This window comes from Seriola aureovittata, chromosome 2 (genome assembly GCF_021018895.1).
Source record: "Seriola aureovittata isolate HTS-2021-v1 ecotype China chromosome 2, ASM2101889v1, whole genome shotgun sequence".
Lineage (NCBI taxonomy): Eukaryota > Metazoa > Chordata > Actinopteri > Carangiformes > Carangidae > Seriola > Seriola aureovittata.
In genome coordinates this window covers 18,103,441-18,120,676 of record NC_079365.1, presented here as the reverse complement: position 1 = coordinate 18,120,676, position 17,236 = coordinate 18,103,441, and the positions used below count along the sequence as shown (strand labels likewise).

The following is a 17,236-nucleotide window of genomic DNA, read 5'->3' as shown; positions in this document are numbered from 1 at the left end:
CTGTACATTAATTGATTTATGTTTCTCATTTAAGTTTCTCATTATTGAATGAATTTATCTCTTCTGTCCTTCCACACCAATTTTAATGTTCACCAGCCAACATTGTGTGTAGAGGCAGGGATGATATGTAACAAAAAGGTCCTAGATGGATTCGAACCAGGGGCATTCTGGTTACATGGTATGCATCTTAGACCCAATGCCTAACTAGATGCCTCTTTTTTTTGTTATTATTGGAGACTGGTAGAATATATTAGTCACTACTGCAATGCAGTTGTGTATTTCAATAATTTGTTTTCATTTTGTCTTTATTGAGCTCAATTACTGCACAAATTTAAAATGTTTTGTTGTGTGGAAAGTGACAAATCAGCTTTCCAACAGCTCCAAAAATGTCGTATTTACATATTTATCTTGTTAGCTAGAAAGCTAGTCACCAATACAGCTCTGACTCAGCTGGGTTGTGTTTCTGGTAAGTTACAACAACATGCAGCCTGACTGTGTGATGACAGGACTTACAACATGCCGTGTGCAGTCTCTGTATGTGTGTTAACTAAACATGATATAGACAGCATGGAAGTTGCTACAGTGCCTGTTCTTATATACTGTGCAAGGTAGCTTGAACACATCCAGGACCAACAGTATTTCAGTGATGATCTTAACATTTATTTTCTCATTTGTATGTTATAAACATACACTATGGCTATAGAATATGCAGTATGGTATGACTATGTGCAATTGGTTCTTGGATCATGCTTTGAACTTAAGATGATACCTCAGAAATGAAATATAAAATTACATGAAAACAGTCACTTTAGTGTATCAGCACCTCAGAAAATACAGACAGTCCATATCCCCATCTGACCGAGATGAAAAGAAAGCTCTGGGATTATTTTCTTAGACAGGACGGGGAGGGAACAAATCAGCATCAGGAGATTTTAAAATGAAAAAGAAGGATTGAGCATAGAGTAAGTCATTACACCTTTTGTCCTTTTTTTCATAACTGTCCCTTTATTATTCTATTGGCGGTTTTGATATGTTGGCCCATATTGAGTATCCTACACTTTATCACCAGTCACAGCAGTTGTGAATTCTGAGCATCATCCACGTCCTTTGTTGGGTATTCAGAGAATCATCTCTCGTTGACCGAGGAGAATAGACTTTATGAGGAGGAGGCACAGCAGGCTGATCAAACATTTACATTGTTAGTCCGATGTTGTTTGCATTAACATATGAAACCTGGTAGCAAGCTAGTTACTCTCCACACAATGAAAACAATCCCCCTCATTTCTTAGTCAAAAGGCATATTCACTTGAAAGTGTGACAGATTATCATTTCAAATTTCATCATACTGTATCTGCAAACTGAAACTGATTATAGATTCATCCGATATAGTTTTTGCTAATAGATATTTAATATTCAGATTGGATATACAAAAATACCGGATAGGTGACAAACTAAAGAAAAAAACCTAATAAATGAGCAGAGACAGGAAATGCAGATGCTTCCACACAGGTGCACTACACGGTACAATTAAGCAGTTAACATCCAATCATGCTCTGTGGCAGGTATAAAAATGCTGAGCAGTCCCAGTTTATTCTGGTGTTGTATCAAGATGACACAAGGAGAAGATCTGAATGACTTTGAAAGAGGGTTCATTGTTGGGGCACAGATGGCAGGAGTGAATAGAGTGACATCCTCATTTAGATCTATGGGATGGACATCAGTAAATAGGGTCAGAAATTTGTGACGATGATGCTCGTGCATTGGTGCGATATGTATGAAAAACAGAAGAGCAGTTCTTCTTATGCTGTGGAGGCATTTTGCTGGCATGATTTGGGTCCACTTGTCTCCTAGGGGGGGTCAGGGAGGGGTCAATGAAATCAATGTTGTTCTGTGTGATCACCTTTATCCTATGGTGAAATATTTGTATCCTGATTGAAGTGGTCTCAGGGTGACAATCCCGCCATCCATAGGCAAGCGTTTACTGAATGGTTTGATGACTATGGAAATAATCTAAATCATATGCTGCGGCCTTCACAGTCACCAGATTTCAACCCAATTGAAACCTGTGGGAGATGTAGGACAGACGTATTAGACAGCGCTCTCCACCACCGTCATCAAAACACCACGTGAAGTGATATCTTTTGGAAGAGTGGTGTCCATCCCTCCGGTTGACTTCAGAGACTTGTAGGATCAATGAAGGCACGTGGTGGCCCACCACCTTACTAAGACACTTGACACCCGTCCGTAAACTTGAATACTTGATGGGGCTGAGACAAGTTCGGATAACTGAACATGATACATTTAGTGAACAACATACACAGGAGTCTTGTTTATTATACATGTTGATTTATAGTAATCAGACAGGAAGGTAGTGACAAGTGGATCGCAGCAAAAATGCTAATAAAGTGCGTGAAGTGTTGATTTGTAAGTGTGTGCACATATTGTGAGACCAGTTACTTGTGATTACACAAACCATCCTTGTCTGGTTTTATATAACACCATGGTACACTGTAGGTATTTAAATGCCGGGGCTCCGTTTCTCTCTCGTTGAAAAGATCTCTTCTGGGAGAGAGAGAGAGAAAGAGAGAGAGACAGAGAGAGACAGTGTGGTGGGAAGGAGGGGTGCGGGTGTTGGTGACAGAGAAATGTAGGAGAGATGAAGCCTGGATGGGGAGAGAGCGGGTGATGAGAAGAAGGGAAGTGAGAGGGATTAATTGTTCACCCAGGAGAGGGAGATAACATCAGATGTTTAAAAGCCGCCACAACTAATCCTGTCATTTCTTGGACTAGAATAATGAAAATGGAGAAATGATATCTCTTGGAGAACTGGAAACCGAGCTAATCTGTATGCCTGTAACGAGCACGCTTGTGATTGCTAAATGGTCTACAGATTATGGTATATTTCTAGTTGCGTAGTGTCATCTTCCAGTGTGATGACGGCGAAAAAATGTGTTTTTATTTGGTGTTTTTCTTGATTGTGTATTGTTTCCTCTTTGACTCATTATATTTTTCCCAGATATACTGTATTTATTGTAACATAATTCGACAGGTGAAACATTGTGTTTTTAGCTTATGCAACAGCCAGACATTGTATACTACATTCTGTGTTCATGTTTTAGTTCATTAACTGCAAATCACATATTTTTTTTACATTACTCCTGACATTTTCCGAAAGCGTGCCGTATGGTTTCAGACTGATTTCCTATTTTTCAGCAGCCAGTTTCATCGATTTCATTACAGTATGAAAATCAAATTAGATGGACAGACATGTACTTTAGGGTAATTGCTCATGATGCACAATTTGTGCCGTTATTATTTTTTTGTCATGTTGTCACTGCTGTGAGAGCATGGCTTTCAACAACTACAGTATGTTGTGTCAAAATAAGACCCAACAAGACAAACAATAAACAAACATGGATATGAAGAAAAAGAAACAGTGCGAATTTTGTCATTAAAAGGTTGTTATTGAACATCCGAGTTACCAGTTTGAGATGTTGGGGCATTATGACAAAGATATAAAAACATTCACTGTGGTGGATTATCTCAAGCAAGTCTCTCCAAGTTCATTCCATTAACTGACATGAACTGAAATGTGACTAACTCAATCCGTTTAAAAACATATGGTACACTTTTGAAATCAGTTGGCAGTAACATATAGAATACAGATACAGGTAATGGGTTAAAACATTCAAAACCATCTGTATAAGTCTCAGTAGAGTCCACTCCTGATGTTCTCTGCCCTACTTCTGCTTCTGTGCTTGCTCTTCTATCCAAGTAGCTCTCTTTCTTCCTCTGTGACCCACACCTGCCGTTCTCTCCATCATCCCTTCCACCCTTTGGTGCCATGGCACTCCCCGTCCTCCCCTGTCGTATCTGTCATAGGCGTTCAGTCGCTGGTGTTGCTCTAGGCTTCAAATTTAATTTGGTTTCAATCTGCTGTAATTGCTTTGAGAGACGGCCGTGTCTGCATGTTTTTCCTCTCTTATGTCTGCTGGAATACTAGATGAATTGTGTGTGTGTGTGTGTGTGTGTGTGTGTGTGTGTGTGTGTGTGTGTGTGTGTGTGTGTGTGTGTGTGTGTGTGTGTGTGTGCAAGTGTTAAGTGTGTGTTTCTGGACATGGATGAATATGACTGAAGGTGTGTACTCATGCGCACATGTGTGTAAATGCTGAACAAATGCCCGGCCACACACTGTCAATGATACACTTTGTCAAACACCAGCTGCTGTCACTGGACTCTCTTCTGCCTTTACAACGCTTTTGTCAGACACCATACATTTTCTCTTTGTAGCAGAAAAGTCGCAGGGAGGGCAGGGAGTGAGGTAAATGTGCAAGACAGAAGAAGTATCTTTTGGAAACACATCATGACCTTTTAGTTGAATAATCACCCCTCTTATATAAGCCCTGAATGTGTAACTCTCTCATTATTCTATCAGCAATCTAAAGTAAGAGGGAGGATGATTGAAGTAAAGGGCAAAAAACAGACAGACAAAAAAAAATAAACTGTTTGCCCTTGAACTGCAGACAGCGCTGTGGTGAGGCGAGGTGAAAGGAACGGTGCTTTGCTGATAGACTGAGATAATATTGGTATGACTCTTATTTAAAAAAAAATCCCAACTCGGGTTTTTTTTCTTTTTCTTTTTCCCTCTTGCTCTTTTGTGTCCTGGCAAAGTCACATACATATACATACATATATATATACATACATATATACATATAAACATTCTCATGTGTATTTTCACATAATCTGTATGTTTTGGCATTACTAGAGTTTCTCTCAGGATGTGACACAAACGGCACTTTGTTGAGTCGTGGAGTACACACATCAGCTCTCCGTCTTGTTGTGCCTGTGTTTGTTTCTCGGCGAGCGCATATATATCATTCTCACCTCTGATCAAGGAGACGTTTGCCCTGCATCCTGATGCTGTTTCGCTCTGCTCCTCCCCACACAGCCTGCTGAGAAGGCGGGAGAAACGAGCAGGTCATGCAGGCAATCGCACACACCTGTTAACAGATGTACAGACTAAAAGAGCAGTCATGTGCTCTGTGTCTCTCTGGTGGAATGTCATTGGGTTTCTTTTATTTGACTTATTTATTTTTAGCTATCGCTGGTTCCAGACAACGGGTATGCAATTTTCTCCTCCTCACTCACCTGCAAGGCCAATGCCTGAATAAACAAGACGTCTGAATCTTTCCTTCTTTTTTTTTTTTTTGTAAATGGCGCCTTTAGGCTTCCTTCCTCTGTCCCTGTTGTCTGGTTGATGCCAGCAACAGCAGGAAAGGCCGGGCAGCAGTTTGGGCATGCCTGTGACTATCTGTCAAACAATAGACAGTGAGCCCAACCAGCCAGACACTCACATGTCACTGAGCTAATCCTGGCCCCATCGACACACCACTCTGCCTGCCTGCTCACCCTGAGCCCCCTGCTGGCCCTTGCATGTAGAACACTTGGCTACCTGCGAGCAGTCAGGGCTGCAGATCTGTGTTGTATTGATGTCCCAGCCGTGACCTTGTTTGCCCTTTATATCCTTTAAATTTGTGCTGGATATGTGAATCGTGACCTGTGTGTATATATATATGTGGTTCTGTATTCATGGGCACCTGTGAGTAAACGATGTGACAGAGTTGTAGCATTTATCCCATAGGAGCTTTAATTGAATTTATAGTAGTAATTGCTCCAGTGAATGATAATGTTTAGTACAATGGACTTTGGCCTCATTCTGTGGTAAGATGAGTCTGCCACTTAGCTTTAAATGCTCTGTGGTTTAATGAGTGAAATGCGTATTATTTTGAATGAGGTTTCTCCAATGAAACAAAAAAGTGCCCCAATTAGAAAAGAATGAATATTGTTTTTATGGAGATACGTCAGTAGTCACTTATATTAGATTAACTGTGACATTGCTTCTAACATTATCATATTTTGATTAAATCCATATTATAAATTTAGAAGCAGACTGATTAGTACACAAGAGCTTATGATCATGGTTGATTATTTTCAGTGTAGCTCTGAAGCTCATTGTGAGGGAGGCAGAGAGCTACTGTATTGTTCCAAAGTAAAGACAGCTGCCTTTTTTTGTCTCATTGAACTATACACAGCACAATGCTGGCAATCTTTTGTGGAAATATGGTGTTTCTGTGCGCCTGTGTTGAGTGTAGAAAAAGCTGCTGTTTGATTTTGAAAAGCTGGTGAGACGATGCTGCCGCCGCCGCTGTGGGTAGGTGACAGCTCGCGTCTTCCAGATCGGGTCTCCGTGGAAACAGCAGAGTGAAGTTGGGAACGTGTCGCTATGAGTGGGGAAATGCAAAAGAAAGTGTTAACATTTCCGTTGTGAAGGGGGGAGATTATAGCGGGCGGGGGGGGGGAACAAAGGCAGGGATTATCTCAGCACATGCTACAATAGCACTACACACAGCCTCTGCAAATGGGCCTGCCACAGGGTGCTTTGGATCACAGAACAAAGACAGGGTCTCCCACCCATCCATGCAGATCCTCTGTCAGAGTTAGCTAATAAGGACTACAATACCCAGCTGCCAGTAGCAAACCAGCCAGGGACCTGGAATTAAGGGTCATTATTTCTCCTCATTATGGACTTTTGCATTGTTTGACCACTCTGAAGAGTAAAGTCTATTCCTGTTATCACTGTCCTTCTTCCAGTACTTTGAAATTGGATGTTTTTGTCATTTCAGTCACTCCACTGAGAGGAATGTGTAATAATGCAAGCAATAAAAATATGTCATAAATTTTCAAGCTTCTTCCCATTTCACCCTGCGTTACCGACGGGTTCTGCACTCTGTGAAGTCAATTTAACTGTTTTGAAGTTGGTTTGTGACTGTTGTTGGAATTAATACGGCGTTAGAAGAGGGAGTAAGTTTGAGGGCAGTAAACTGAGACAGATGGAGAGAAATGGAGTACAGCATACGATTGCTGGATAAAACAGCCGAGCGAAGAGGAGAGATAAAAGGATGGCGCGAGAATGAAAGGTGGTGGTGGTGGTGGTGGGGAAATGGCAGCGAGGGTGTGAGGCGGAGTGAAAGTGAGTTTGTCTGTGATGTTTTAAAATTCTGGAGTGGAAAGTCCCTCCATCTGTTATTGTGGGACGGTTCTGACTCAGTGATTTCTATGATTGGCCTTAATCCCGGCCGAGTGGAGAAGACAGAATGAAGAGCTTAAAGCAGACTGCTCTCACTCTGACAGGCTCCACTGGCTGCTGCTGCTGCTGCCGCCGCCACCGCTGCCGCTGCTGATGGGGCTCACTGGCACACTCAGTCTGCTGCCGCCTAATGGATTAACTGCTGCATGACACTGCACCTCTCCACACTACTACAGCACATTGAGCAGCTTTTAAGGCCATGACACGGCAGTGACATTTTGATGTAACATGAATTTGTCAGCAGCCATGACACACAGCAGTTTTCACTCAAATTTTAAAGCTCCTTGTGTTCTCTGTGATAATTGTGTCCTCATATGTCACCATGCACCATGAAAGCAGCACCACCCGCAGAGGGATCATGTCCTTTACACTGTCTCTCAGTAAACAAGGCATTGCTGATGTGTCTTCGTGATCCTGTACGTGTCAGTAGATACAGTAAAGATATGATTTGTATTGATGCTGCATCTGGATATTTAATTCAACAACGTGGGAAGGGCCCTTAAGAAAGCTGTTCTATATTTAGACATCTTTTTACAAAGAGCTTAGTGGCTTGCCATTATGATTGTCACTGTTCACAGCGGCCAATCATTGGAAAATTTACTAAGGGTCTTCCCTTGGTGTATTAGTCGCTCTGAGAAGGTTAAGTGACCTCAGCAGAGTCATTTCACAGTCTTTTGGTCCCCAAGGTGACTTAAGCGTTCCCAGGAACCGAGCTGAGGGGCTCATTTGGAACATGTTAAGTACCTCGATTCAAGGCTGCAATCACACGTACGGACCCGTGTCGTGTTTTCTCAAGTGCCCTCTCGCTCAAACACACACTTTTTAGGGCTGTTTTAGAGTGTCCCTCCAGATCACACTGACGCCAGTGTGGTACGTCGAGTGCCCTTTAAGTTAATGCTCAGTGGAAGGGCCTAACAGGCTGCAGCAACCACACAAGCGGCCCGGTGTCGCGTTGGCGCTCACCACAGCATGACGCTGTCCGTCCCTGGTGTGCTGTCATTCCCCTAGAAATAACATGACTTTGAGTGATTAAACTGCTCCCCTTTGGAACAGAGCAAACTGCACAGTTATGAATATTAAAGATCCTAATCGCCTCATGCTGAGCCTTTCGTTATTTTTTTATTTTCCGCTGTCTTCTTGCTCTGTTAGTTCACAGTGTGGGCCCATGATCTTTTACAGCGGCGGGGTTCTTCGACAGTGGAGACATCATCAGGCTGCACCGCCTGCTCTTTGGCTGCTTGTACAATTATACTGTCACCTGCACCACTATGTACAGTGTTTGCATACATGACAGACTCCATCGTGTGTTGTTTAAGGCTGCAGACCTTGTAGAGGCACTTCACATGCCACTATCCATTACAGAGTTGTGTTTATGGTTCTTGACCTTGCCTGAAGGCTCAGTGACAAATGGCCCAACATGTGATGTATTTTGTGTCAAGGTTACAAAGGCAATAACATTAGATGCCCGTGCTCATGTTGTCGACTCTCCTGGTGTCTTTGTGCCTGTATGCTGTAGTGTTATTTGCTGTGTTGTGTGGGCCTGTAGTGAGCTTATCTGTGCTGTACTGTGCTGATCTCACTATGCTCATCCAGTACTCTAAGCTGCTTGGGCTCCAGCCACCAGCATAGATGATATATCCCTGCCCCCCTCCTTCCCACATCTCTCACTCTGATTCATTGGCTGTTTGTGTTGCCCATCCATCTGGGCCAACACAGAGGAAGGGAAGACACATGAAGACACATGGCTGTTTTGGAGCACAGGGACTGCATTAAGCTGCTAGGGAAGAGATAGGGTCCCAGAAAAATGGTGGCCTACCGGGGGCAGAGGGTGGAAGAGTACGAAGGGAGAGGCAGCTGGAGAAACATAACTGGAAAAAAAACAAAAACATGTGGGCTACTCAAGGGAGAGAGAAATGGATTTTCTAAATGGACAAAGTAGAGATTCTTACTGACAGATTTAATCCTGAGAAAAAGACTGAGCCAAAAGGATGAAAGGGTAGCTAGATCACAGATCATGACAGAGAGTAGAGAGGGGGGAGGAAACTCTTCTGCAAATGCAACAGATTTTCTATGTCCTCAAAAATATCATTCATATTAATAGAAAAAATAAAAACATTTGTTGTGAATGAGAGTAACATCATATGGCTTTAATTTTTAGGCTAATCTCAGATGAGGCAATGCAGTGAGATTATTGTTGAGCTGCTCTGTGTTTATCCCTAATTGAAAAATGTGGAGTTCATAGTTTCACCAAGAGATTACCACTGTGGCGTTGCCCTTTAGCAGGGCTGACCCTCTCTAACGAAAAGCCACACAATTACTGTCTTTTCTAATGGACTCTTTGGTAATAATTTCAACGGGCTAATTAGATCTGCATTTCATTGTTTTATTTGCCTTTTGTCTCATTAGGAAATGAATGAAATCTTATCATTGTTATTTAAGGCCTTTTCAGGACTCAAACTGATCCACATTTTCTGCTATTATGTGCCACAAATTACGCTAGTGAAATCACATTATGTACATACTTTAAACCATTATGCTCAACAAATGTCCCTATACGATATGCGTAAGAGTCAGGACTGATATTCTCTGCCTGGTGTGTGTTTGTGTTGAGAGTAGGTGGAGCAGCATTGTGACTGTGTGGCTGTGAGTGGGAGGGTCTGCTGAGATGAGGTGGGCGGGGCTTCTAATAGAAATAGGACAGCTTTCACTCTAATGAAAGTTTATGTCTTGTGTGTTTTTGGTAGATAAAAAGCCCCCTGTGGTCGGGTAGTGGGGGCCCTTCAGTGTGGCTCCACAAATGAATGAGGTTTTACTGTAGCAGGGGTCTAAGTAGGGCTAGTCATTTTAGAGCCTTGGGACTGTATGACCAATCACACTATTCTGGGACAGTAACAAGATCGCCCCCTAGAGGCCCGGGGAAACCTAGATACTGAGGCATAGGAGGGAGGGAGGGAAGAGGGGGGGCACTGTGAGGAAAGAGAAACACTCCAAGGCTTCACCATATTTGCCAGTTGGATGATTTCCTATATGACAAGCCTACATACAGTAAGCTTCTTCAGAGATAAGCCTATAAGCTACATCATGGTAAATGACACTAGACTATTAAAGCACATTCTTATGACAACATCAGTGGGTAGTGGTGTTTGATACTAGTTTGAGATGTTAGTTAGATGTTAGTTACTGCTTCATTTTCATAAAGCAGTAACTATCACTCTTCTATCGCTGTGAATGTGACAGTAACAACTTGACAGCAGCTTAAACAATGAATTTTAACAGCAGCAAACATTACATTATTAGCGCTAATATTTACTTCTTATCAACAAGGATGGATAAACGTCCACCAGGGAAAAGTGCACACCGCTTAAAAACTGAAAACTAAACCTGCATGTCTAGATCAGTCGGTGTGGATCTGCCTCAGCGCCAGAGATAGTAATGATCCCTGCCTTGCACAAGTTTGTTTACATTATGTGTCATACCACTTCTAACTCAGCTGTCACTCAAACAAATACACACTTTGACAACAACAACACCCTTGGTACATGTTTTTGTTTTTTTTTTGCTCATGATGCTCATGTGGGATTTTCTTTAATTGATCAATAAATTTGTAGTTAGATCAATTTTTAGAAACAATTTATAGCTTCTAACAGCATTAAGTTAGTTAACTTAGTAGGTTCACCAATAGGATGTGCACAAATAGTTTTTTGAAGGACCATGTTGGGTATGGCGCTCCCTAATCCTCTGAATGAACCTGTTAATTTATAGCTGTGCTAGCTTTTGTAGAGAACAAGGTCACAGTCCTCATCTGCCGGTCCGTCTCTGTTTCACAAACACATGTCCCACTGACTCCTTCAAAACTAACACTTCTGCTTTTGTGTTTCCTTGTAGAAACTGGCCAGGGAGGCGGAGCAGCTTCAGAAGGAGCATGTATGGCAAGACGGTGTGACGGTAAAGTAGGACACCCGCTCTTCTCCCTCTTTCTCCAAGACCTCTTCTATCGTTTTTTTTTTTTTCTCTTTCCTTTTTCAAGCAAAGTGGTTAATCTTCCCTTCATCTGCCCCTTCGCATCTGTTTTCCAATTCCCCCTCAGTTTAGTTGTTTTACATGTAATCCTTTAATGACAATGTGATCAGCATCACAGAGACAATTTGGAAAAACAATAATATCCACAAGCGCACAACGCACGTACGCATGCACACTATAATTGCTTACTTTTGGGGATTGTCATTTCCATGGGCTTCAGTATTATCTAAGAGCTTTCTGTCTGTTTTGTTTCACAGTACACAGCAAGTTGGACATTGCATTCTCTTGTAGCTGACCTTTAAAACACTAGAAATCTGCTCTTGAAATCTAAAAAAAGGAGAAATGGTATTACTCTGGTTTATGTTTGTCTGTGTGTGTTTGTGAGCCACCGTGCTCCACTGACTCTCAAATTTGCAAACACTGGAATGCCCCACGAACATGCATGCATACTGATGCGCGCGCACACACACACACACACACACACACACACACACACACACACACACACACACACAGACACACACAGACACACATATACATAGCCTCACCCGACAGATACACATGCACATTCCCTACTGTCATATTCTCTGTCTCCAGGGAGACGAGCTCGCTGTCATGGTACACTTCCCACAAATGGATTTTTAACCCCGCGCCTCCTGGGGGATATTTGAGAAAAGGCTTTAACTGATTTAAAACGAATAATTATGAGCCCTACTTCCCTGCAAAGTCCATTTTTATTCATGGTTGCTTACACTCTGAAGCTGTAGTCTTGGGGTGGCTAGGCTGCACCGACCCCTCCCTCCCTCCCTGCTGGTCTGGGGGAGGGAGCTGCAGTGCGGCTGTCCCTTCATCTTTGGCATGGGGGGGGGCTTGCCAGCCCCTCCCTGCCTGACTCCGATGCACCTCAATCGGATGTGTAGCCATGCAGGACATGGAGCCTGGGTCACAGTGACCACACACAGCGCACCTGTTCATAAGTAGCTGCATCCAACATGGCATCAATACTTCCTCAAGTGGAAAAGCCGGCACTCTTTTTTAATCCAGCCATACTCATCCCACCCGTCTCTCCCTCTGCTTCTACTCTTCCTCCTTTCTGTCACTCCCGTTTCTACATCTCCCTCTGTCTAGAACCCCAGCCTCATTCCCACCCTTATCCTCACAACCCCCATCACATTCATATACCTCTTTTCTTATCTGTATGTGTCTTTAATCAGGCATGAAAACAGTCGGAATATATCATACTGTTGCAAATACTGCAAATGAATCTTAATGTTGCTCCTTTATTAATAATGCATTGGAGCTGATTTCATTTGCCTTTATTATTAGGCCAGGTAATGAATCTCAGCAGGGGCGACTGTGAAACCATTAAAAAAACTCACAAAGTGGTGGAAGAAAGGGGTGGGGGTGGGGGGAATATATGCCACATTCTTGCAAGAAGATTTTTCCTGTTTGTAGATTTTGTGCTTTCCTAATTTCTCTTTGGGTGAACACTCTGCTGACTGACACTCTAATTAGATTAGGGCTGCATGCTCTTTGGGCATATTAGGAGAAATGCGTCGCATCTTAAAGAGCAGTCTGTCAAATGAAGAGAAAAGGTGTTTATGCATGAGAGGCGGTGCATTTTGATAGAATTTTTGAGTGTGTGCGTGCGTGTGTGCGTGCGTGTGCACATACTCCGGTGTATGTTGGAAAAGCATAATGTGCTTGTTTGTGTTTGTCGGCAAGTGGGTATTTATTTGTATGTGTTTATTAACTGCAGGTTCTGTACCTGGCCCAGCCCATCTGCTTGCCTCGCCAAACTGGTGACATCATAGAAACTCAATGACACGCCTGTTCCTCATAGCGGCTGCCATCGCAGCTGTTACCGTAGCAATGGGAAGACCTCCCTCTTTCTCTCTCTCCCTCTCTTCCTCGCGCACACATTCAAGTCTTTCCCTGGTCCAACTACAGAGCCAGGTTTCTGACCATCCTGACTGCTGGACATTATGGATGTCAAAATGTTGATGGTAACAACTGTTGTGATGGTCGTTCAGGGTTTTAAATCCATTGGAATGTAATGGTGTGTGAAATAGACATTAAAGTGTTGGATTGCCGGTGATTTCTCAAGGTCAGGTGCCCATCCCTCTGTGACACTCGACTATTGTGTTGGCAAGAAAGTCATCCCAAGGCAACGCAGTCATTTCAGTGCTGCTTTGCAATTCTCATAGGGACAAGGGAGAACCAGCAACTTCAAAACCAAATATCAAAACTCTTTTTTTTTTGTTTTGTTTTGTAAAGAGAAAATTGGGAGCCAGAGAGCAGAGCACTATTGAACCTCTCTGGATTATATCAGCAGATAGCTCAATTTTCAGTTTACTATTTCAGAAAGAGTTCATGAAAAAAATCCTGGGTCCTACAGTTTTGACCCACTTGCTGGATGTGTGTACATGTATATATGTAGTGTTTAGAAGGTGATTTAAATGTTGCTTTTCCATAGAGAAAGTCAAAGAGTATTTCTCTTCAAAACATTGTTGAATTGCTTTACTGCTTTTAACAGTTTTCCTCCCAGAACGTCACCACATTCGAGTGTTAAAGACTTTTAAAGCTACATTTATAGTAGTAAAGTCCAGCTTGGTTAAACAGTTAAATTTAAATTGTTCATTTTCTTTTCTTTACATTTAACATAGACATTTCATACAAAAATGCAACAACTTAGCCAGCCACATAAAAACAACCACAAAAGAATTACTGAATGCAAAATAGACTCGAAGGCTGCAGCTTAAGAAAATCTTAGTTGATTAATATTCAAAGGATTTATTTGAGGAAATTGATTAGTTGATTGAAGCTGAAAAGTCACTGACTGCATTAATGTCCCTTTAAAGATTTAATGCACTCATGCAAACTGATCTTTTAAAATGTAGTTCTTGTGAAAGAGCAGACCATAGTAATTAAGTAATAACTGTTAACTAACAAAGGACCATTAATTGACAAAAAATAAAAAGACTAAACAAAAACATTTCACTAAACCAAGGCCTAAGGGATTGATCACTTATCAACTAAGGGAGCTGGCAGCACTACTAAAATCATGGTTCAGTTCCTGAGTCTAGACACAGTACAGGTGGTCTGCTTAAAAATAAAATACTGGCCTTGAAAAAAAAAAAAGTTGCTTCTTTATACACTGAACAAAACCTAAACTTTGACTACACAGCTGAAATCAAAGAAAGTCTCTGACAACTAGATTCTCAGGTGTTCCCTGATGTCTGGCCAGGTGCAGCTGCTGTTTGTTTGTGGACATCACTTTAGTTTCATTCGATCAGTCGTGTTAAGGTACTAGGTTTTTCATAAAATAGTTTTGTGGTGGAGTGTTTCTGAGAAAACTACACCACATTAGTCTCATGTGCCCTACGCCACCAGTGATTTCCCCAGTAATTATGTATAACATGCTATTCTAATATGTATTTTGACAATTTAGCAGTTTGAGTTGGTAAAATGTAGTTTGATATCTGAAATAAATGTATTCAGTATTCATGTATGGATTGTGGATATCTCTTAAGTTAAATCCAGTTAAGCTTTTATATGATAAAATGGCTTGGTGTCATCTCCAATGTCATTATAGATACATTATCTTAAAATGAATTCTGACCAGGAGAGATACATTTGAAGTTATCTTGAATGATTGCTATGACTGATCACAATGTAATTAGGAGTCCTTAATGCATTTGTAGATATCTTATGGTTTCCTGGTGTTGGGTGGGTTGTCATGTTGGCAGAACCTTTTTTAAAGTTTTTTCTAGAAAAAAAGAAAAACTTTTATGTCTCTGACTGCAGTTTGAACGTTTGATAAATGGTAAGCTTGGCCTAGTTTAGCTGAGATCATGTAAGTGTGTGGGCTCAGAGCATATGACTAATGCTGAAGGTTTAATATTTTGTAATAGTTAGCCTGCGGTTAACAAACCTTTTGTTAACAGTACAACCAAACTCCTAACAATTACAGTACAAAGTCACCAGAACTACTCTTCTCATGGCACATATACATTATTCAACAAACCCATTATATTTTTTGATATGAAGTAAATATTTTTTAACGGTGAAATTAAGTGACTTCAGCAATATGTGAGTTAACAGTGTTGTTTAGTTTGAACCAGCATCCATCTTTGGAAAACTTTAAAGCACCTATAATTAAGATTTTTGCAATAAGAATATAAAAAAATGAAAGAGTTGTATTTCCCCTCAACTCTATATTGCTTTATAGCTTCTTTCAGCCCAGTGTTTTGGTTTCCCATTCTGCAGCTTCACTTTTTTCATCGCATCATTTCACAACTTCAGCAGGCAGCTGTTTTCAGTGAAAAAAGCTCTGGAAACTAGCTGGTGAACATAGGGAACCATTTAACTGCTAAAGAGTCAGTTATTTCCCTCAGGAGTTATTGAAAACAGAAGTAAAAGGAGAGCGGATATTGGACTTAATTCGCCAGGTGGCCAGAAACATCACTACAAATACTAATATTGCTTAGTGTCTCCTGGATGTGGAACTGGGCAACTGTTAAACTGCTAAAAAAGTTCACTAGATCAATTGGCTGCTCACAAGTGGCCAAAAGAAAAAGTCATTGTGGATTTAAAGATTTATTTTCCTGTACTGATCCTTTAAACATCCAGTGGTTAAGCTATGTTTGTATAATCCCACCCTCTGAACTGCAACGAGAATCATGAATATACCATCAACTAGTTTTGTCAGTGGCAGAAAGTTGACAAATTTGTAAAATAAATAAATATCCCAAAACCAATCTAACTGTTAACTCTACAAAATGGAAAATTGTATCTCTGGTCAATAATATATTATCAGCATCATTATTATCAATCAGTTGTTCAAAAACTAATCTCCCATCATTGGCGACTGGCGATGATGACCACTGTCACTTAGCTGAAGGAGGGTTGACACAAAGTGCAACACATTGGGACAGAGACACAAGATTGGATGAAAAAAAAAAAAGGATGGAGATTGTGGAGATTGGAGGAAGACATGTACTTTCCATCAGATTGTGATGTGGCAGCTGCTGTACGTTTGAAATGCATTAGTGCTAATAGCTGTGCCATTAGGGGAGAGAGAGAGGCACTCTGTTGATGGGTTGCCATGATGAAACCGGGGAGAGGGGGGGTGACGAAGAGAGGCAGAGAGAGAGAGAGAGAGAGAGAGAGAGAGAGAGAGAGAGGTGGAAGTGAGAAAGCAAGTGAGCGAGGGAAGAAGGTATAAGAGATGGAGAAAACGGGAAACAGAGATGGAGCCATCTTCCAGGCCATTTACTGCAATCATCACTCTCTAATCAATCAAGCCAATCTCTCCTTTTCTTCCCCTTCTTCTCCCTCTGCCTCTCTCCTCATCTCCACTCAGCCACCCACTCTCATAACACATAACACAGTGGTATTCATGTGACCTCCTTCTTGGTCTCCACGCATGTATGTTCATCAGTATCCTTGTAATACCTACACAAAATATTCATACAGTACATAACCTGCAGGGTTCATCCTACAGTTCTAATAGTCTTTAATATTCTGAATCATCTTTTGCCAATTCTTTGATTTAGATTCTGTGCATTTTCTCATATCGTTCACTGGGGATTGATGCTAGCTGCATTTTGTTGATATTTCCGATACGTTTACTGCCCCTTTAGAGGTGTAGCATGACCTTAAGTGGTAGGGGTGAGGGTTGCAAGGGTTTGTTCACTTGACCAAGCTCGGCTCCTTTCATAATGCCTCTATTTGAGATAATTGGCCCTTCAGAGGAAATGAGTGAAAATCATTGTGGCGACTCTCAGCCCAGCCCTCGAAGCTACCAGCTCCATTAGCCACAGAATACATTAGTCTTATGAGAGCTGCCTTGGACAGATTCAAACTCAGATTCTGATAAAAATAGACAGAAATGAAGTGACGCTTCACTCTGGCTTTGTTTCATCACTCTCTTCTGTTATTTCTGCCCTTTTTTTGTCTGTTGGAAATGTTGCCAAACCACCATTTTCATCTAATCAGGGAGCAATGGACCATTTGTCCAAGCGGATGCATTTTAGTATTTGTTAGCAAATGTTTTCCTGTGGA

General features: G+C 41.5%; 1 protein-coding gene across 3 annotated transcripts in view; it reads left to right on the top strand.

The window, feature by feature from the left end:
• Positions 1 to 17,236, top strand: part of cacna2d2a (calcium channel, voltage-dependent, alpha 2/delta subunit 2a) — a 141,074-nt gene that overhangs the window by 58,377 nt on the left and 65,461 nt on the right. For all 3 annotated transcript variants that reach the window (XM_056391374.1, XM_056391363.1, XM_056391354.1), the window contains exon 4: positions 11,036 to 11,095. In XM_056391374.1, the coding sequence (XP_056247349.1) occupies positions 11,036 to 11,095 (60 nt within the window). The remainder of the gene's footprint in view (positions 1 to 11,035; positions 11,096 to 17,236) is intronic.